We start from the raw sequence: 23,137 nt of genomic DNA on the forward strand, positions 1-23,137 counted from the left end.
GTTCTCAATTGTCTGCTTCAATTTATGGTTATGTCAAACTTACACCATCTCTAACATTGCACAATGTTCTTTATATCCCTTCTTTCAATGTCAATCTTATCTCAGTAGCAAAATTGTCTCAAAGCAACAATTGTTTTGTTCAATTCAATGCTAACTCTTGCTCTATTATGCATAATCCTTCCATGGAAACGATTGGTATAGTTGATCTGCAAAATGGTTTATATGTCCTTCATTCCAATCTATCCCCTCCTTCCTGTAACCCTGTATCTACTGATGATGATATATGGCATATGAGGCTAGGCCATCCATCTCATAAAGGTTTACAAACCATAGCTAAGATTTTCCCTTTTGTTTCTTGTAATGACAATGTTTCCCCTTGTGATTCTTGTCACTTTGCCAAACAAAGAAAACTCCCATTTCCTGATAGTATTACTTGCACTAATGAGGTTTTTAACATTCTTCATGATGATTTATGGGGGCCCTTTTCTACTGTCTCTATGTTAGGCCACAAGTACTTTCTCACTCTAGTTGATGATCACTCTAGGTTCACATGGGTGATTTTCCTTAAAACCAAAGCTGAAACTAGAGATAGCTTTATGAACTTTGTAGCATGTGTTGAGAAACAATTTAATAAACATGTAAAATGCTTGAGATCTAATAATGGTGCAGAGTTTCTAGCCTTAAACAATTTCTTATTTGCTAAGGGCATTCTACATCAAAAATCCTGTGTTGAAACCCCTCAACAAAATGGAATTGTTGAGAGGAAACATCAACACATCCTTAATGTAGCTAGGGCCTTGCATTTCCAATCCAATGTGCCTTTAACCATGTGGAATTTTTGTGTGCAGCAAGCTATCCACATCATTAACAGACTCCCTACCCTTTTACTTAAACTAAAATGCCCATATGATATTCTATATCAGGAGCTTCCCTCCCTCATGCACCTTAAAGTGTTTGGCTGTTTATGCTATGTTACATCTCTTATGGCCCATAGAACCAAATTTGACCCTAGAGCACGCAAGGCTGTTTTCATAGGTTATAAAGAGGGCACTGAAGGCTACATCATGTATGACTTGACTCATCACAGTATTTTTGTCTCAAGACATGTGATATTTTATGAAAACACCTTTCCTTTCAAATCTCGAATTCATTCCCAAGATAGACAAAGCTCTGCTCCTAGTGACAGTACCAATCCTGCTTTTACTTTATGTGATGATACAGTCCATATTGTACCCTCAGACAATATCCTGCCTGAAATACAACCACCGGGCAATCACTCTCATGCATTGCAACCATCAGACAATCACCCTCCCGCACTGCAACCAACAGATAATACCCTACCTGCTCTGCAACCATCAAATAATATCTTGCCCAATTCAGGATCTCCTCATAATCTCCTCATTAATGATAATCCCAGTACAATCCCTCATGTCCAAAACTCTCCACCATCTCCCTTATCCATCAGTCCTATTCATCCTCATGTCAATCTTAATGATGATCATCCTTCTATAAGACACTCTACTAGAACCTCTAATCCTCCCTCATATCTTGCTGATTATCACTGTTTTTCTACTTCTGCCAATACTTCCTCTTCTAAAGTTAATTATCCTCTGTCTTCAGTTTTGCCCTACAACAATTGCTCCCCAGATTTCCATCATTTTTGTTGCTCGATTTCCTCAAATCATGAACCATCTAGTTTTCTACAGGCTAACAAATTTGAATGTTGGAAGCATGATATGAATGTTGAATTGCAGGCTCTTGATGATAACCATACTTGGACATTAGTGGATCTTCCACCTGGTAAGGTACCAATTGGATGCAAATGGGTCTATAAAGTGAAATACAAGGCAGATGGATCCATAGAAAGATATAAAGCAAGGCTTGTAGCAAAAGGTTATACACAGATGGAGGGAGTAGACTACTTTGATACCCTTTCTCTTGTGGCTAAGATAACCACAGTTCGAGTTCTTTTGGCTATAGCTTCTATCAAAGGTTGACACCTAGAGCAATTAGATGTTAATAATGCTTTTCTGCATGGAGATTTACATGAAGAAGTGTATATGACATTACCTCCTGGACTTGTCACTTCCAATCCCTCACAGGTCTGCAAACTTCATAAATCCCTATATGGTTTGAAGCAGGCTAGTAGGCAATGGTATGCTAAACTTTCTTCTTTTTTAATTTCTCTTGGCTATTCACAATCTCAAGCTGATTGCTCTTTGTATGTTAAATCCACCTCCACAAGTTTCACAACTTTACTAGTGTATGTGGATGACATAGTTCTAGCTGGTAATTCCCCTGATGAAATTAACTTTGTTAAGCATCTTTTGAACCAACAGTTTAGCATCAAAGACCTAGGTAAGCTGAGGTACTTTTTGGGTTTTAAGATTGCTAGGTCGACCAAGGGCATTTTCATGAACCAAAGGAAATACACTCTACATCTGCTTGAAGACACAGGATATTTGGCAGCCAAACCATCATCCATACCTTCCCAATCTAAAATTGTCTGCTTCAGTTGGCCAACCTCTTGCTGATCCATCATCCTACAGGAGACTCATTGGTCGCCTAATCTACCTTACTAACAGCAGGCCCGATATCTCTTATGCTGTACAACATTTGAGCCAATATATTGCAAAGCCTCTTACTCCTCATTACCAAGCTGCCACAAGAATATTAAGATACCTCAAGTCTGCACCTGCCAAGGGTATTTTCTTTTCTGCTGTTAGCTCCCTCAAACTCTATGGATTTGCAGATTCAGATTGGGCCAGATGTCCAGAAACCCGAAATTCCATCACATGCTTTTGTGTTATCTTTGGTTCCTCACTCATTTGCTGGAAATCTAAGAAACAAAACACCGTTTCCCGTTCTTCCACTGAAGCAGAATATAGAGCATTGGCCTATTTATCTTGTGAACTACAATGGCTGCAATTCCTCTTTCGTGATTTCCTCATTGAATTTCCTCAAGCTGCTGCTGTTTACTATGACAACAAATCCGCCGTGTATCTTGCCCACAATCCTACCTTTCATGAAAGGAGTAAACACATTGAGTTGGATTGCTATGTCATTAGATAAAAGATTGTGTCTAAACTCATTCACTTGATGCTTATCTCTACTAAAGAGCAACTGGCAGATGTGTTCACTAAACCTTTACATTCTCCACTTTTCACTTCTCTTATATCCAAGCTAGGCCTTTGTAGTATCCAAAGTCCACCTTGAGGGGGGATATTAGAATTAACAGCTTATTATTATGTACAGCAGTCCCACATTAGCTTCCAATACTCTTTACTCTTGTATATATAAACAATTTGTATCTTATTATTGATCAATCAATGAAACAATAATCTTTCTTCTTTCTTCTTCTTCTTGAATGCAACTATTTTTCATCTTCTTCTCTTGCTGCATAACCAACTTCTTGGTGCATAACAACAAACTCTTCCTCTCATTCATGATGAGTTTATGTACCGTTAATATAAATATTTCTTATATTAAATTATGTTAATATATAGAGGTTTTAAAGATGGACATTGAGATTGGTCCCTTGAGTTCTCTCCGATGGTAAGATTATATACTATTTTTTTTTTAAAAAATGGATCTGGACAAAAGAGGTGGCAAGGAACTCAACAAAAACATTATTTATTATCTTTCACTGAATCATTGAGATAATTTTTTTTTGTCTCAAATACGAATTATCACAAAAATCTCAAAAAGAATACAATCATATATTTTCATTAAACATATATATAAATATTAATAATATAAAAAAGAATACATAATAAAAATATATTATTTTGTCTAGTATATAAATTTTCATAAATATTAATATTATATATATAAAAGAATATTATAATAAAAATATATTATTTTGTCTAGTATATAATTTTTCATAAATATTAATATTATATATATATAAAAGAATACTATAATAAAAATATTATTTTGTCTAGTAATAAATATATCAAGCAAAATACAATTAAAAAAATTGCCAAAGATCCTGACTATTAAACATAGTAGAGTATTTTTCACATTGATATACCAAAAACTTCACACATTTAAGAATCTAGAATATACAATGCATTTTTCACAATCCAACTAACTGTTTATCTTCAAGAAATTAATAAAAATCATGACAATCTTCCGGACCTAAAACAAATAGTAATGAATAAGGTACATCAAATTTGAAGTTGATTGAAATAATAAATTGATAAAATATTATATCAATATAAAAAATATTAATAAAATATTATGGATAAAAATATGTTCATATTGATTAACAAAAGTATCCTATCTAATCTATATATACTCATGAGAGAGCATGTTTTTTTTTTAAAATAAAAAAAGATTGAGTTTTTTATAAATCGATTTAACTAAAAAAAGAGTATGCCTTAGATCATAAAAAAAACCTTTTAAATTTATCAGATCAATCTATTTGAATAACTTTTTTATTATTATTGTGTTAGGTTAGATTTATACATATTTTTTTTTTTGATTATTTTAAAAAACTTATGAAAATAAGATGAAAATATTTTATAAACAATGTTATATGTTATTTTCATAAGTTTTCTTAAATAAATAGTCTCACAAAAACTTATACTAAAAGATAAGTTAAAATAAATCGATAAAAAAAATTAGTCTAATTTGTCTTTTAATTTGTTATCCATTTAAATATTATTTAAATTATTTATTTATATATATTTAAAATAAATAAACTTTTATGTAAGCTAACAAACTAATCATATTTTCGAAAAAGTCCGAACTAAAAATAAGTCAATGAAAGACTACATAGCAAACTTAAGCTTCAATTTTTTTGACAGATAAAACTTAGATTTTTTAAAACCTAGTTCGATTAACCTAGTCATTCCTACGAGACATCTAGAATCAAATATATAAAATAATATAGGTTGAAAATTGTGTAATGAATATTATAAAAATTATAATATATTTTTAAAACAAATTTATATATTAATATTTTTTATAACAAAATTTGACAATTATATCTATATTCTTAAAAATAATCAATAAAGTTAAATTAAATTTTGAACTTATTTTAATTTAAAATCTTTAGATAGTAAATAAGAGATAATTTTTTTTAATTAATAAAAATAATTATGAATGGTTATTTCTAAAAGCTACGTTAACTCTTGTCTAAGATTTTTCCACAAAATTCAATAGTAGTATCTTTTTATAAGTGATGTCAATTAAAATCTATGTATTTGATAAAGACTCGAGGAAACACATATGATGAAATATTTTCATGAGAGGTATAAATTGTGTGACGAGTATGCATTGAAAGAAGGCAGTCAAAAGTGGGAAAGGGCAAGGCTAGAAGAGTCGCTTGGGAATAGAAAGACTTCACCATCCACCGCACGTATGTCCATTGTTATGACCACCGTCCATTGAACCACTTCAAATAAAAACACGCTTCTCACGTTTACTACTACCCAAAAAGAACTTTATACTGTTAAGTTAATTAATTAAATCATTATTGTTTAAAAAGATACTACAAATAATGAGGGGTGATATGTACTACAAATAACACAGTTAGCATCAGCACTACCACCACTTTGATACTCCTAACATAAAGTAGAGGAAGAAAACAGAGAAATGGAGCTACAACGTGGAAATTTGAATACTATAATCGACCCAAGAAGCGGGTTTTGCAGTTCCAATTCAGTCTTCTACAGCAAAAGAAAACCTCTCTCTCTTCCTCCAAACCACTCCTTAGATGCCACCACTTTCATCTCCTCCCGCGCTCATCACGGCAACATCGCCTTCATCGACGCCTCCACCGGCCGTCAATTCACCTACCAACAACTCTGGCGAGCTGTTGATTCCGTCACCTCCTCACTCTCCACCATGGGAATTCGAAAAGGCGACGTCATCCTCCTCTTATCTCCCAACTCCATCTACTTTCCCGTCGTCTGTCTCTCCGTCATGTCCCTCGGCGCCGTCATCACTACCACCAATCCCCTCAACACAACACGCGAAATCGCAAAGCAGATCGCAGACTCCAAACCCGTCCTCGCCTTCACAACCCCTCAACTCGTTTCCAAAATCACTGGAGCATCCCCCTCACTCCCAATTATTCTCATGGACACAGACGGCAACTCATCATCAACAAACACACTGGAGAAAATGATGGAGAAAGAACCGGAGTTGAGTAGAGTGAGTGAGCGAGTCAACCAGGACGACACGGCCACTCTACTTTACTCTTCCGGAACTACTGGACCCAGCAAAGGAGTAGTATCTTCCCACAAGAACCTGATAGCGATGGTTCAAATCGTAATGTCTAGGTTCAGTAAAGAAGAAGAGGATCGTGGAGAAACATTCATATGTACGGTTCCAATGTTTCATATATACGGTCTTGCGGTGTTTGCTACGGGGCTTCTCGCATTAGGTTCAACCATCGTTGTCCTCTCCAAGTTCGAGATGCATGACCTGCTTTCATCCATTGAGAAATTCAGAGCCTCGTTCTTACCGCTGGTGCCGCCCATACTGGTTGCTATGCTGAACAACGCAGATGCGATTAAGAGCAAGTACGATTTGAGTTCCCTTCATTCGGTGGTCTCCGGTGGGGCTCCTCTGAGTAAAGAGGTTACAGAAGGGTTTATTGAAAAGTACCCTAACGTACGGATCCTTCAGGGTTATGGTCTGACAGAATCTTCTGGAATTGGGGCTTCCACGGAATCTTTGGAAGAGAGCCGTAGGTACGGCACGGCTGGGCTTATTGCTTGTTTGACGGAGGCTATGATTGTTCATACGGAAACTGGTAAGCCGCTACCGGTTAATCAGACTGGTGAGCTTTGGCTCAGGGGTCCCACCATCATGAAAGGTTTGTCTTCTTTTTTATTCCTTTCCGTATTCGTTTTGTTTCGGCTTTAATTACTAATAAATTTCCATGTTTTTTTTATTTTATTAGGAAGATCACTTGAATGAATAAAAAATTAGATTTGCCAGATAAAACACCCCTCGGATGATCCACCCGTTTACATAACATCTGTAGTTTACTTTTGGAATTTAATGATTCTCAAATGCTTCACCCGACTAGATGTCTATCCAATATTTTCTAAAATAATTACTAATGAAAACTGCTTAGTAGTAACCATTTATTAAACGTGCGTGACTCTTTCAACCGGTTTATAATAACACTAAAGTTCATGAATGAATAAAGACTTACTATAATCGGTTGCTCCTATTAGACATAAGCACTTGGGTGAATAAAAGTTTAATGAGTGATGCTGTTTGGATGAACATGAAAGATATGGTTGGTGATGGCAGGTTATTTTAGCAACGAGGAGGCGACAACATCAACTATTAATCCAGAGGGTTGGTTAAGAACAGGGGATGTATGCTATATTGATAATGATGGATTCTTATTTGTGGTGGATCGTCTGAAAGAGCTTATCAAATACAAGGGATATCAGGTTATTGTTGATTGATGAATTCTATCTATCTAATGCAGTATAGTAGTATTCACATTTTGGCTACTGCAATGCCGCATATTTAACTTAGCACAAGATTAAGAGCATAAATATTGTTATTCTCATGAAAGGTATCTTGTTACAGGTCCCTCCAGCAGAACTAGAGGCGTTGTTGCTCACTCATCCTGCTATTTTAGATGCTGCTGTTATACCGTAAGTTTTTCATTTACATATCAATTATACTAGTATCTTAATTGTTAAAATCATGTTTTGAATGTTTATGAATATGAATATCAGGTATCCAGATAAAGAGGCTGGGCAATGTCCAATGGCATATGTGGTAAGGAAGTCGGGAAGTAACTTATCACAAACTCAAGTAATGGATTTTGTTGCGGAGCAGGTTTGTTTGTTTTAAACATTTCTCAACAAATTTTATTGGATGCTTGGATTTTGAGATTCAAAACTAAATTAAAAAATTAAATTGTTTGTTTTTATTTTTCTGTATTGTATAGGTGGCTCCATACAAAAGAATTCGAAAAGTGGCATTCATATCATCTGTACCCAAAAATCCATCTGGTAAAATTCTTCGGAAGGATCTCATCGCCCTTGCTACGTCTAAAATCTGAATGCTTTTTTGAGATTGTAAATCACAGTATAGGTTTCTACTGCATTTCGTTGATGGACGAATTCTTTCAACCATATGTGTTCTGTCATACGACTGTTTATTTTTAAATATCAGCAATATTGCTGAGTGCTTCTTAATCATATTGCAGAATAATAACGCTGAGTGGTTTTGGTTTCTATGAAAAATGATTATTTGAATAACAATACTTATATTGGGGCAATTATTGATATGAATTTGAGATATGATATTTTGTCATAAAAGTTGGAGATTGTGTATGGTCACCATATATAACTCATCAATTATGGTTGTTGATTTAATTGAAAAAGGGAATTAGAAAAGTAATGTAAAATAGAAATTATGGTAATGAAGAATTTGAAGTTTTCATTTAAGTGGAAATGTTGCATGGTGAAGTACACGAGTTTAGACCAGTGACTGGATGGATCTCTATAAAAACTTAATCGGATTCGGATGGTCTATTGACTCTAGAGCATGTTGAGTCCATGGGAGCACTTAAATTAATAGGCAAGGTGAAGACAATCTGAATCATGGGAGCACTTAAATTAATATAGGCAAGATGAAGAGAATCTCAAATCATGTAGCTAGTAGCGCGAGATCATGTGACTAGCACACGCGGCCCGCCTTTGAAACAAGAAAGAAGTTGAATTAACGAGTTATGTAATAAGTTATCGATACTTGTTATGGAATCGAACATTCAACGGATATAACTGAAGGTTCAGTAAACAGAACAAATGGGGAGTTGAATCGAATTTCAATTATGACAATTTTTCATGACCCAAAAACAATAACAACAAATGATAAAAGTGACAAGTTAATATAGTCCGCTCGCCATTAATGATTTTGTCTTCTCAACAACACTTAATCCAATAATCAAATTGATTATAATCTCAAAGACTATCTGTCAATGACTTCTCAAAGATTATGACTAAACTTATTCCTTTAAGAAATTACAACTCAAAGACTATCCGTCAATGATTTCTTGAGGCTTCTGGCTAAAACCTAGTCCCTCAAGGAATTTAACAACTGTCAAATGAAGTTAGGCGGAAAATATCCGAGCGCAAGGCACATTCAAATATATAACAAAGTCGCCATCAAACTTTATTTATTCCCGAAGGAAAGGAAAAACATCGATAAAACTCAGGGGGAAGAGAAATAGGTAAGTAAGTCGGTTATGCAATGGGAAGGTATTAACACCCCTCACATCCGTTGTACTCAACATGAACCGTTTTGATTGTTCTTTGCTCGAATGAGTGTTACTATTTGAAGGTTACTCGCAAAAGGGGAAAAATGATGGAATAATTAGAGTACTCTGTAAGGATTAGGGTCCTCATGCCTACGTATCCTTATATTGCAATAAGAAATTCAGAGCTCCGTAGTTCATAGAACTAATGATGGAAGATCAAAGAAGTTGTGATGAAAGTATGGTTTAAACCCATAGGATAGGTATGTCTGAACCAATGAAAAAAGTTGGCATAAAGCCAAAAATAAAAGGGTTTTTTGCCTATATAAGGACTTACAAAAAAAAGTGAAACAAAATAGGCCATTTGTCTATACAAGACAAACAAAAAGCTCTTGGTTCAAAGGCAGTCATTGATTATTGGCCCAAAAGGTATAGATAGAATCCAAAGAAATATTGTATTTGGTCCAAAGAGAAAGTATATCACTAGGGATGCATGATTTTATTGAAGGAAGATATTGAATGATGGATGATGAAAGATCTGGATGGTGAATGGAAGGAAATGGGAAAAAATATGCTCGCCAAAGATTCGAATCTTCGTGCCTACGTATTCTTATCGTGCAATGAGAAATTCAGAGCTCCGTAGTTCGTAGAACTAATAAGGAAAAGAAAGAAAGTTTTGACATAAATGATGAAAGGTATAGTTTATACCAAAAGATAATGGCATTGTTTGCATCCACATGGGAATTAAATCTGAACCGAAGAGTAAAGGTGGCATAATGGTAAAAAAGATAGGATTTTGTCTATAAAAGGACTTTCAAGAAAACAAAAGCAAATGTTTGTCTATACGAAACAAACAACTATTGGTTCAAACGTGGGCATTGGTTATTGTTGAAGCGGTAAAGCAACAAAGAAAAGTAGGTGTTTTGATTTTTATCGTCTCCACAGGTATTGGTACGACATCAACGCCGTTCAACAGTCTCTACGATTTTAAGCATGAGTTTGTAAGATTTAAATTTAAAGTTAAGCTATGTAAAATAGATGAATAAATAAATAAAGGTTCAGAGAGATATGAGAGCTTTACAAGATTGAATCTCATCCACCTATCGAACATGTTATTTATCAACCAGTTATGCACAATCTAAACACTTATCAATATCATCATGTATCGCTCACAACAGAGTTCATGTCTAAACTTCCGTCGAGAGTTCAACCGTAATGTGTAATTGACGATCTCTCAGCCTATCAAATAATACAGAGCATTAAGATTTGATACTCACGTGAATGTTAAATTGAAATCCATGTCTAGAGTTTAGCGTCTAACAAATGATTATCCTAGATCTAGATTCGAAGAGTATTACTTAATAACAGTCCAAATCAATTGATAAACAAGTAAACAAGGATAACATCGATATAGATTCGTGAATAGATTATACATAACACCATGAATAATAAAAATACATATTATAAAAGTGAACTTACATATAATTCCAACAAGAAAGGAATTTGAGAAAAGAATGAAGATGAATAAACATCCACTGCGATTTCCCAACGATATAGGTAAATCCAACTCCGGATCTTCAAGAAGCACCCTCACTTGTTGTTTTCTAAGTATATATCTCTCCTAACTAAAAAACGGTGGCTCCAAAATGTAATAAAATTCATAGCCCTATAAATATCAACATGAGATTCAATATATATAAGTCAGAATTTTCTTGTCTTTCCCAGCGAAAGTCACTTTATTGTCCATCTGTCACTCAGAAATGCATCAAACCGCCTTTGGAAAGTATCTACACTCGTCCGGCGACCAAGGTCTCACCTGGAGAACTCAAGTTCACCAAACCTCGCCCGACGACCAAGGCAAGTTACGCCCTTGGATTTCATCTTGTCTGTCTCACCCGAGCTCGCTAGGCGAGCTCGCTTCTTCCTTGCTACAACTCGTCTGGCGAGCATGCTTTATTTTCAATCAATTTTCTTTGCTCTACACTTAGCACACACATCAAGGATACCAAGGCCAAATTCAAAATATATAACATTCTATATAAAAATCAGAGAAATTAATTATTGAAATTGCAAATTAGAGCTGAAAAATGTCAAGTTTTATATGTACAAAAATAGACAAAATTTGCACTTGTCGAACGCTCCCCAACTTAAAAAAAAATTATCCTCAAACAATGATCAATCAAACCTAAAGAAACAAGAAATCATGATCAAGAAATCATGATCAAATATATTTTTATGGTGAAGAGATGGGAATGCATAAAGAATAATGAAGAACAAGACTAGGGGTAGCTTGGGATTAAATATACTTTTGTAATTAGGGTTAGGACTATTAGAGTTGACTTTGTTCAACTCGTTGACAAAAAAGTCAACAGTTGACCAAAATCAATTGTAGGTAAAAGTTTTATTTTTTGTAGGTTTTTGGATTTTGTACTTTTGTGATGTAAATGGATATTTAGAAATGAACCTTGAATGACTTTTGTAATGAAAAAAATGAATTTGAAAACCTTGGTCTTTAATGAAATTTCCTCCAAGCTTGATCTTAAATCTTGACTTTGAATCATAACTGTGAATAGGAATTTGCAATGCCCTTCTTGAATGAACTTTAAATAATAATGCTTTGGACCAAATAATCAATAAAACAAATAACCATGCAAGATTTCATAGTCAACATCAAACCTAAAGTTGACCCCTGCTTGACCAAAATCACACTTGATAATTGATTCTAAAGATCAATATAATGATGCAATCCATAGTGATCAAGGACAACCTTCCATGAATTAGGGTTCTACAATCAATCCCAAGATCAAGATGCAAACTACATGATCCACAAGTGTCAAGAACCAATAATTAGGGTTTCATAAGAATTGGTCCACAAAAAATGAGCCAAACACCATTATTTGAACCAAAATAGTCCATACATAGCATAAGCTTAACCCACTAGCTTTGTTCCTACATAGCAGGAACCTTTGAATCAATGTGCTTTATTTGAGAATGCAATTGTAAATGAATGATATAGATGAATGTGGAATGATTATACATATGAATCAAAGATCATGAGCCAGATGAAAGCAAAAGGAGAGGGAAAATTTTGGGGTATGACAAGAATGGGTCAATCCACTATGCTCCCCTTTAAGCGAAAGCTCTTTCATCCACATATTTGCACCACTGTTAATAAACACCCTTATCACGTCACATGCACTTTAACGAGACACGCCACCTGACCATCACACCATGTTTGGAAGACTTTAGATACAAGGAGTTGGTCCCTCGAACAAGGGTTTGATACTATTAGGAAGACTTTTGATACAAGGAGTGAGTCCCTTACTCAAACTAGGCTTTGATACCACTGTTGGTTAATCATGTGGGGGAAGCATCCACATTGAGTTAAAGACTCATCTAAAAGTTAAAGACTCACCTAAATAAGTGAGAGATACGCCACATACTCATCCAAAACCTTAAGGTGATATGCGTATGAGTCCTCTCACTTATAAAGTGCACAACCTCCACTTTTGAAAGCAATGTAGGACTTGCACAACTCACATTTGTTTCTCAATATCTTTCTCTCCCCCATCTCTGATAATATGAATTTAAAGCATTCATACTCTCTCACCTTCCTCTCCTCAACCATCAGACCTTCATCATTGTTAGTCTCAAGATCCTTTGTTGTTCTTCGTGGTCATTTTCCTAGTTACCATTTAGTGTGTCTCACCCTAAATTTTGACCATTTCTTCCCTAACCTAGACCACTAACACGTCCAGAACCGGTAAGTCATGTGGTCAATTCCAATGACTTAAAAAACCAAAGGAGAACCATTTTGACTTTTTCTTGATCCGTCTAGATTAACTGATAATTCTTAGAACCAGTTAGGGTAGTTCTAATTAAGTTAACTAAAGGTTATAGTATTAATAAATCAATTATATTTTGCTAATTTACGATTAGATTAATAAAATGTGGTTCAAGTTATGACTAATTAGATTAGGGATAGTTGCATTAAGATTATTTAGGATGCTATTTATTAATCACATTAACAATTGAAACAAATTAGTTTTTATTAGAATATTTGATTAATATCATTATGAGTAATTAGTTTTTCTTATTAACTCTTTAAATCTGTTTTTTTATATTAAATGGGCTAGTCAAGTCGGCTGACCAAAGCCCAGGTCCAACTGAGTCAGTACGAGACTCAGGTCCAATTTAGTTGGATCAAGTGACTCAAGTCCATCATCCCACTAGGTCACTCCCATGACCCGATCCAATCCTCAATCCCCTAATTCCCAATTTCGGTTCTCAGAAACCCTAATCACGCGCAGAGAGAAAACAAAAATGGATCAAAGCAAAATTAAAGGAAATATTAAAACTTTCCATTATCAAAACATGGATACATTTGAGAAACAAAATTACATACAAAAAATCAGACCAAACACATAACTGTTACATTTGTAGATCGAAAACCCTAAAAGAATTCAAATTAAATCCTTATTTCTAATCTGATTACATCAAATATTTCCTAAAAAATTGACTAATTAAAGCAAAACCTAATCCTAATGCTATAAATACCTAAGCTTAAAAACAGAAGGGGCAGGAAAATCAAGAACCAAAAAGAACAAATCCATATCTGTTGCGATTTGACCTAACCCTTTCACCGGAGCTCCAATTCCTGAACACTTAAGGTTTCTCATCTAAACCTCAAGTGCTTTAAGCTAAGTTGGGCACCATTTCCTGAAGAAAAAAAAAGGAGAAGAGATTAAAGGGAGATCGAAAAGAATCAAAGCAAGGAATTAAAGGAAGGATATGCAACTTAAGTTTGGTCACGACAGGGAAGGTAAATCCTTTAACTCAAGTGTACGGTTAGAATTTGGTGTAGGGATTGGTGTTGTGTTGTATGTTTTTCTGAGTTTCGAAGCATTGATTGAGGTTCAAGGTAGGCCGATCTATAAATCAACTAGGGTTTAGGGCCGATCTATAAATCAATCCTAGGGTTTTTGAGTTTGAGCTAGGGTTAGGGTTCATACGATGAACCCTAAGGTTCACCGATGAAGGGTTTCTAGGTAAGGGTTCATGTTGAACCCAGGTTTTGATGTGGGTTGAAGTTGGAGGATCACCTTCTAATGGTAAGGGTTCATTAGTAGAACCCTAAGGTTTTTTCTGGGTAGGATGAGTGGTTTAGGGTTCATAAAGGTTTGAGTGTTTCTGAAATTTTCAGATGAACACTTGAAGTTTCTAGTTGAACTTGAACCAAAAACTGGGTTATAGGGTAGTGTTTAGGGTGGTTCAGGGTGGCTCGGACGGTGGCTCGGAGGGGAGAGGGTAGAGAGAGGAGAGAGCAAAGTGAGAAAAATGGAGAGAGGTGAGGATTAGAGAGAGAGAAAGGGGAAGGAAATGGGAGTTTATGAAGGAAACTTCCTTAAATATCCTTCTATGTGGAGCACTAATCAATCACACGTGGCCTCTCGATAGCCACATGATCAACTGACTTTGACTAAATCCATGTGCACGTGTGTCCCTTACACCCTGGTTGACTCCACATCATGACATCCATATTGGTTACTTTGACTAAGTACACACATCCAAAAATCCTTGTAACATCTGCCTGGGTTCTTTTGGATCAATCCAACGTTGTTGGATGAGAGCCAATTGTTGACTCTCTCCATGGACCACCATTTTCCAGTGTGGGCTCCAAGCCAATGGGCCTCTCTCTAGTTGTTTCTTACACCCCTCCATTTGTAGGCCCATTAACAATACAACACAAAATACACCCATTGTCTATTTGACTTAATTCAATTAATTTATCTCTTTTTTTATTAAATAATTTTATAATTAATTTTTTATCATTAATATTTAATTGATAACCGATTAAATTAATTACCATAATTAATTTTAATGGTCAAGATTTTTATTTCATTTTTAATAATTACAAAAATACAAAAATATGCTTTGATAATTAGAGTTTTATTAGAATAATTCCACTATTAATTTTAGGATTATCATTTAAATATTATTAAAAGGAAAATTAGGGTTTAATCGAGGTTGTATTGATTTTTTTTTCTTTCATTATCTAATTATATGCTTAAAAGTTTCAAATAAAAATCAATTATGTATACAGTTATATCATTTAACTTAATTTCTAATTAAATTAATTATAATATTTTTGCAAACTGATCAATTAACCTAAAATAAATGCCACACATTCAAAATTTAAGTCCTCTTCCCTTGCACATTAAGACATTTTCAAAATCAATCATTTCTTCATCCCTGGTGCGTTGAGACTATTTTCAAAATTCTAAAAGCAACCAAACAACCAACATTTCCAAGACGAACTACGGTGCTCTGATCCTTCAACAAACTTGAAGGTACGTAGGCATATAGTTGTAACACTCTAGTGATTACGATAATCAAAATCTTTTTCTTTGTCTTTATGTATTAATCAAACTATTTTCTTTGAACAATAACATTTCCCTTGTAAATAAATAACTTAAGCAATAATAAATAGCATAAGTATAACATTCCCTTAGAAACATACACCAACCCTAGAATTAGAGGATGATCCCATTGAATACAATGGAGGTGATGGGTGTCTAATACATTCTCATTGCTTAACTGGCTCCCGAATCTTAGCCCCCCCTAACTTTTAGGTTTTATATTATTTCACTGCTCATTAGGATTGAATAAAATATGGTGGGGACTCTATAATTTTTTCAGCCGCGGCATAATGTTATCTCTTTCTACCCTGTAACCATAGCCTTGTATCTTGTAACCACTCAAATGTTGATTCCTTCTGCATGCTCGTATCTCAAATCGTCATATACTGAGGAAGAGTTAGTATAGAGGTATAGTTTGTAGCATTTTATTTGACTCACTTTTTAATTCGATCTTTCAAGTCATCTTCCTCGTTTGAATTTACTTGTTCTTCATACTTAAACCCTAGCAAATCATTAATTGCTCCTCTCTCAAATTGATTTGGATAAACTAAATAGGTCGTTGCTTATTATTATTTCAAAAGAATTCTATAAGTATTCCATTGACATGTTAAATTATGATAGTAAAAATAAAAACCATCAGTTGTTATAAACTACTGTGTCATTCCTTTGTCATATCTTGATTTAGCGTAATTGTTATACCAATTAAAGAGTTAATTAGATAAATAAAATTTTAATGCATTGAATTTATTGTACATACAAACCGAGAGACACAAACCCATTGCCTTCCATCACACGGCTCAACTTTCCCATTTTTTTTTATGGAATCCTATCCATTTTTTATTGGTCAAATGATACACTACAACAAACAAGACCTTAGACAGCGCTTTAAAGCGCTGTCTAAACCTCCGCTGCTAAAGGTTTAGACAGCGCTTTTTTAAATCTTAAAAGCGCTGTCTAAGCCCCCCTTAGACAGCGCTTTGGCCAAAAGCGCTTTATAAGACCCTCCTATTTTAATTTTTTTAGGTATACCTTAGACAGCGCTTTTTACAAAAGCGCTGTCTAAGGTATACGAAAATTTTTGAAGCTTTTGTTTTAAACCACATTTTTTCCAGGTTTATAAACCAGAATTTCTACCTGTTTTCAACCAGATTTTGACAGACAATTATCACATTTTATATATGCCATTTTGGCCTTTTTTCTACCAATTTTTGGCTAACAAATATATATATATATATACCAATTCAAACCAATTTTGCCTTAAATGTATCAAAATATATACAAATTTATGTACACATTTATAAGTCATTACATATACTACAAATGTACACATTAATTACACAAATTTATGAACAAACATTGAGCTCTATCATGAATTGACACCACTCCTCTTTGATTTCGTCCACTTGATCCTTTGTATTAACCAGTGGGACAAACAAATGTGAAATCCAATGGGTAGAAAAAGAGGATAACATATTTCTTCCCAATATATTCAGATAGTTTGACCTGAAAAGACATTGCTTTAGTCAAAGATATATAAATTACGAAAGAAAACACTTCACGGGCAACAGTCTGTCTACCTTGATAAACTCCTGATCGAAAACAGCTTCAGCTTCAAAATCCGGCGCTGAGTTCCCAACTAATGGTAATTCACCCTTTAAACAGAAACAAAGTTTATTAATTAACTAATTCAAAGATTAACCAAGAGAAAAACTATGCTCTGAGGCTTGTATTCTCAACTTCATTAATGATGCAACAAAAGTCAATACTTAGAAATTAATCACAAACAACACAAATGAATGAGATAATCAAGAAAATGCATTTCAATTTCGTGCTCATAAGCTTCAAGATGTAAGACTCATGAATGCCTAATTGTGCATCTGGTTTTAAATCATTCCAAGTGAGTGAATTGGTTATGGATAAAAGTGAGTTGAATGTAAAGTGATTTATGTTTGGATAATTTTATGCAAAACTGAGTTGACCAGTAAATTTCAATGTAAAAATCGCTTAAACTCAAAAGCTACAAATTCTAGCTTCAAGTAAAATCAATTTTAGAGGCATAATAAATTCTAAAGATTCTCCTTTAGGAGAACCAAAGTAGAATCATTCCAAAATCAATTCTACATCTCTACAATTGCTTTTAGATTTCCAAAAGTCAACCCAAGCCTACACTACACTATAATGGATACAAAAAAAATTGCATTTCAGTGCAACAATAACTATTACCAACTAATAAGCTCAACAATGCTGCAAACAGAAAATCAACCATAACCACACACATGAATCTGAACTGAAACCATAAATCATATTAACCAAAGATTCAAAATTTCAAACAAACAATAATAAAAGTAAAACAACAAATCAACAACTTCAACAGAAAACTTCGCATAACAACATTCCACAACTAAAAACTATTTGATTTTTATAGCGAATTGTACCGGTAGAAAAAGGGGTTAAAATGAGCAAAAAGGGAGTTAAAGAAGAAAACTAGTAGTTGTTAAGATTGAAGTAAAGAGAGGTTGTTAAAGAACTTACAGAAGCCCTAACGACGAAACTGCGGCGAGAGGAAGAGGAGCGGTTGAGGGAAGTGCGTAGTTTGGGGAGAGAATTGGGTGCATTGGGGATTGAGAGAGAAGAGAGGCGCGGAGAAGAGAATTTGGGAGAGAAGAGTGTGTCAGGGTTTGAAGATAGGAGAGAAGCTGAATTTGGAATAAAAGATGGTTAAGATTCATTTTAGTTTTTAATACATTTTTTCTAATTAGACCTTAGACAGCGCTTTTGTGGAAAGCGCTTTCTAAGGTATGCCTTAGACAGCGCTTTCCAAAAGCGCTTTCTAAACCCCCCTTAGACAGCGCTTTTGGTTTTAATTTTTTTTTTAATTTAAAGACTTTAGACAGCGCTTTATCAAAAGCGCTGACTAAGGTCTATATTTAAAAGCGCTTTCTAAAAGCGCTGTCTAAGGGGGGGTCTTAGACAGCGCTTTTAGAAAGCGCTGTCTAAGACCCCCCCCTTAGACAGCGCTTTCATTATTTTTTTGGAACATTTTCCGTGTTTTATTTTAATTTTAACCTTAGACAGCGCTTTCTTTTAAAAGCGCTGTCTAAGATGCGCTGTTAAAAGTCATTTTTGGCGTAGTGATATGACTTAGTCGTGCCTCGCTTAGTTAAGACATATTTTATGTAGCAAATACAAATTTGTATTGGTATATTTGTCAAGGGTCCGCAAGGGGCAACATGAAAGGGAAGCTCCACCACACCTCCCCCATATCACTTTCCTGATCGCCTATTATTCAGTTCGAGCGCTCATCATATTTCTCAGATCGGTCGTCTTCAAGGAGAAATGTGAAAATGACGTGTTCCAGTCCATAATAATCACATATATTTTCGAAGTCCCAAGCCCAACAACGATAAATGTGCTATTTATTTTAAACTCATCATGTAAAATCCATTAAAGGATTGTCATCTCTTTCTTGTACCGCCAAGAACTTTCTAGGAAAATCAAAATATTAAGTAATAACATGCATACAACCATACTCTCAAAGAATCGTGGCAGTTCTCATGGGAAGCAATGTAATTAACTTGTTTAGGCTAAATGGAGGGCACATCATAAAAATAAATAACCAAAAAAGAACAATGATGTAGATGATACCTCGGCGGAAGTGGGTGGTGATGCTTGTGGCGCTGACGAACTACTTTTGTATGCAAAAATAACTTCTTGTCATATAATCAATAATATAACCTTTTAGTGCATGTAGACTCCATAAATTTATGAATAAAGTAGTAAAAGTGTGTGCGCGCGCTTGACAACGACTTGGCTTCTGTAATACTTTAGCATTCCTACACTATTAATATAAACCCATATAAAAATGCATTATCATGCATTTTATTTTCCAACTATTAATTGTAGGCAGTAGCTTCCCATTGTCTTCATTATTTGCATCAAATATTCAAATGGGATCTTATTTCATATATTTTAAAAGTATATGTAACAATAATCTTTACAATGATACATACACATATTAAGGCATTAAATTAAACAATTTTGAATGGTAAAAAGTCATTGAATAGTGTAAGCATATAATATATAGATATATAGATTTTGTTTGGATTGGCTTATGAACAACTATTTTGAGGTAATTGTCTCATTGTTTGGGAAAGGCTTATGACTTTAGTTGTTTTTAGCTTATTTCAATATGCTCTTCAAGATAACTTACAAGTAATACAAACAGTTTAACCACGTTTATCTATAATTTAAGGGAATATATAACAATTCATCGGACCAATCACTTACTTTTGGGGAACAAAAACCTTGTATTAAGTGACAGAACAACAGTTAATGTTTACTACATGATATACAGTTTTTGAAGTCGGTTTTAGTGTCACTTGCAACTGCAGCAACGTACCAAAGTAGCAACCAAGTTGAGCTTCTTTTGACTCTAAAATACAGTTTTAAAAGTGAACATGAATTAAAACCTTGAAACATAAACCATAAATTATGATAGTTTCTAGAGCAATTGCAAAGCCTCACCACAAGGCTCGGGACGTAAAGTTTTATATTATACAATACATGTTTGATCACTTGGATGGATATCAGAGTCGATTGACTTACTGTTGGTGATGGAGTTCCAGCCCATGTTAATAGAAATAACTTCCTCATCAGCCTTCAAGCCGACCTTGATCAAGTCAAACTGCGAGGCACTGTACCTTTGGATGCTTTCAGTACTCTTTAAAAGATTCTCCATAGTGGTGTTATCATAAAGCTTGGCCATATGTTCCTGAATCCCAATGGCCTTGATTTTCAGCCACCACGGACTCCTCTCTGCATAGAATGCCCTGTAATGGTCGTCTGGGGAAGGCATCACTGTGCATTTGTAAGTGAATACAATGTTGAAATGAATCACTAAAAAAAGGGGGAATTATGGCGGTTTGAATAGGACGGTTTTAAAAACCGTCATTATGTCTAGTAAATTCCGTCGGTGGTTTGAAACGACGTAAATGATGCAAATTAACCGCCATTATTTATGAATTAAAAAATACACGTAATTAGAAAATCAACAAGCTCAAATTTTTTTCACTCTTTTGGTTTCCGGAATTTTTTTCCTCTTTTTTCCACTTTCCAAAAACGTTAAGCCCTAATTTCTATGTATATCATTCGTCCTTTCATTTTTCAAGTTCTGTCACTAAGCCTACCATCTCTCTCACTCTGGTATCGGCCTCCCATAGCCCAATCTTGAATGAAGAGAAGAGTTATTAATGACAGAAGAAAGCGAGTTTTTTTGTAACTTCTGTATTTCATTAGAGTACATCTTTGGTCTTTATACAGACTCAGAAACTTCAGCTATTCTAGGAATCAAAATAATTAGTAAATACTATTAATTGGCCACTATCTCTTGACCTTCCAACTACAACAGACTCTTAATCTCTCCATTATCTTATTAATAAAACTCATTAACTATAACATTAAAGTTTATTCAACAAAATTCCTCTATAAACTTAAATGTTTCTTCTATTCATCATTCCTATCAATTTCTTGCCTCTGTCGAAGATTTCTTTTGATAGTGGTTTTGTGAAAATGTCTGCTGCTTGGTCCTTACTTGCTACATGCTTCAATTCGACATTTCCTTCCTTCACGTGTTCTCGAATGAAGTGGAAGTGAACGTCAATGTGTTTGCTCCTTTTATGGTTTACTGGATTCTTTGCTAACTCAATTGCTGACCTGTTGACAACTTGTATTATTGTTGCACCTTTCTGTTCTAGCTCCATTTTACTCATCAATCTTCTGAGCCATATTGCATGACAAACGCACCATGATGCTGCTACATATTCTGCTTCACATGTTGAAAGTGTTACTATCGGCTGCTTTTTAGAAAGCCAAGTAAATGCAGTATTTCCCATGAAAAACACATATCCAGAAGTGCTTTTTCGATCGTCTATGTCTCCGCACCAATCACTGTCAGAGTAACCAACCAACTTGTATTTGTCTGAATTCGAGTAGAACATCCCAAGTGACACTGTTCCTTGGATGTACCTCAAAATTCGCTTCAATGCTTTCCAATGTGTGTAAACTAGCTCCTCCATGAATCGACTTACAATGCCTACACTTAATGAGATATCTGGTCTTGTACATGTGAGATAGCGAAGACTTTCTACCAGACTTCGATATTTTCCTGCTTCAACACGTTCTCCTCCATCAAATTTCGACAACTTTGTTCCTGGTTCCATTGGCGTCGAAGCCGGATTACAGCTTTCCATCTTATATCTTTTCAAGATTTCTTTTGCATATTTTTCTTGTGAGATGAAGATTCCTGTTTCTTCTTGTCGAACCTCCAGACCAAGAAAGAATCTCATCAGGCCTAAGTCTGTCATCTCGAATTCACGTGTCATTGTGCTTTTGAATTCTTCTATCATCTGATCATTACTGCCCAGAAAAATAAGATCATCGACATAGAGAGCAACAAGTAATACATTCCTTCCATTTTTCTTCACATAGAAGGCATGTTCGTACGGACATTGCTCGAACTCGTTCTCCTTGAAATATGTGTCGATACGTGTGTTCCATGCCCGTGGTGCTTGCTTAAGCCCATATAGCGCTTTCTTCAATTTCAGTACCTTCTTCTCTTCTCCAGCTTTCATGTACCCGAGTGGTTGTTCAACATAGACTTCTTCTTCGAGTACACCATTCAGAAAAGCTGTTTTGACATCCATTTGAAATATTGGCCATTTGAATTGAGCAACTTGAGATCTGAGTAATCGAATTGTCTCCATTCTTGCAACAGGTGCAAATACTTCGTCATAATCAACTCCTGCTTTCTGTTTGTATCCCTTCGCAACAAGTCTCGCTTTGTATCGTTCTATTTCTCCTTGAACGTTCATCTTTTTCTTGAATACCCACTTTACACCAATGGGTTGACTACCTTTTGGCAATTCAACTAGCTCCCAAGTGTTGTTGTGGTAAATCGCCCTCATCTCTTCGTCCATGGCACTTTTCCACTTCTTGTCTCGTACTGCTTCTTCAAAACTGATGTTTTCAGCATCTGCCAAGAGACATACAAGGTGCACTTCACTTGTCGAATCATACAGATCTTGCAAACTCCGCATTCTGGGTTGTGGAGGTTCATCTTTATTGTCAGAATCTTCAAGTTTTGTTGAAATGTTTGGTGGTACAGCGACAGATGATTCTTCAACTTCGACGATAGCTTCTGTCGAACTGTTCCAGTCCCACTTACTTGCTTCGTTTATTCGGACATCTCTACTCACTATCACCTTCTTTCTTATGGGATCAAATAACTTGTACCCTTTTGTTTTCTCATCATACCCAATGAATATGTATTTCTGACTTTTGTCTTCAAGTTTCGTTCTTCGTTAATCTGGTACGTGTGCATAAGCCATACTTCCAAATACTTTGAGATGAGAAACTGTTGGCTTCTGTCCACTCCACGCTTCTTATGGTGTTTGATCTTCTAACTTCGAATGTGGACATC

The 23,137-nt window shown here is 34.9% G+C and overlaps 2 protein-coding genes across 2 annotated transcripts; one reads left to right on the forward strand and one right to left on the reverse strand.

Annotated features, from left to right (window-relative positions):
* Positions 1–5,487: 5,487 nt before the first annotated feature.
* On the forward strand, positions 5,488–8,246 carry LOC127091569 (probable CoA ligase CCL5). Its single transcript, XM_051030239.1, has 5 exons — positions 5,488–6,829; positions 7,276–7,421; positions 7,564–7,631; positions 7,716–7,818; positions 7,931–8,246. Exons 1-5 carry the CDS (start codon positions 5,602–5,604, stop codon positions 8,042–8,044), a joined length of 1,659 nt encoding a protein of 552 aa, XP_050886196.1. The 5' UTR covers positions 5,488–5,601; the 3' UTR covers positions 8,045–8,246.
* A 12,903-nt stretch (positions 8,247–21,149) lies between these two features.
* On the reverse strand, positions 21,150–21,908 carry LOC127091299 (secreted RxLR effector protein 161-like). The gene has a single exon (XM_051029909.1). It carries the CDS (start codon positions 21,906–21,908, stop codon positions 21,150–21,152), a length of 759 nt encoding a protein of 252 aa, XP_050885866.1.
* Between the last annotated feature and the right edge of the window lie 1,229 nt (positions 21,909–23,137).

This window comes from Lathyrus oleraceus, chromosome 6 (assembly GCF_024323335.1).
Source record: "Lathyrus oleraceus cultivar Zhongwan6 chromosome 6, CAAS_Psat_ZW6_1.0, whole genome shotgun sequence".
Taxonomy (NCBI): Eukaryota; Viridiplantae; Streptophyta; class Magnoliopsida; order Fabales; family Fabaceae; genus Lathyrus; species Lathyrus oleraceus.

Excerpts from the sequence above, each read along its gene's own strand:
- LOC127091569 (XM_051030239.1), top strand. The coding sequence starts at position 5,602 with ATGGAGCTACAACGTGGAAATTTGAATACTATAATCGACCCAAGAAGC. Across the intron at positions 7,422-7,563 it reads TCAAATACAAGGGATATCAG|GTCCCTCCAGCAGAACTAGA; the intron begins GTTATTGTTGAT and ends ATCTTGTTACAG. Across the intron at positions 7,819-7,930 it reads TGGATTTTGTTGCGGAGCAG|GTGGCTCCATACAAAAGAAT; the intron begins GTTTGTTTGTTT and ends TGTATTGTATAG.
- LOC127091299 (XM_051029909.1), bottom strand. The coding sequence starts at position 21,908 with ATGGAAAGCTGTAATCCGGCTTCGACGCCAATGGAACCAGGAACAAAG.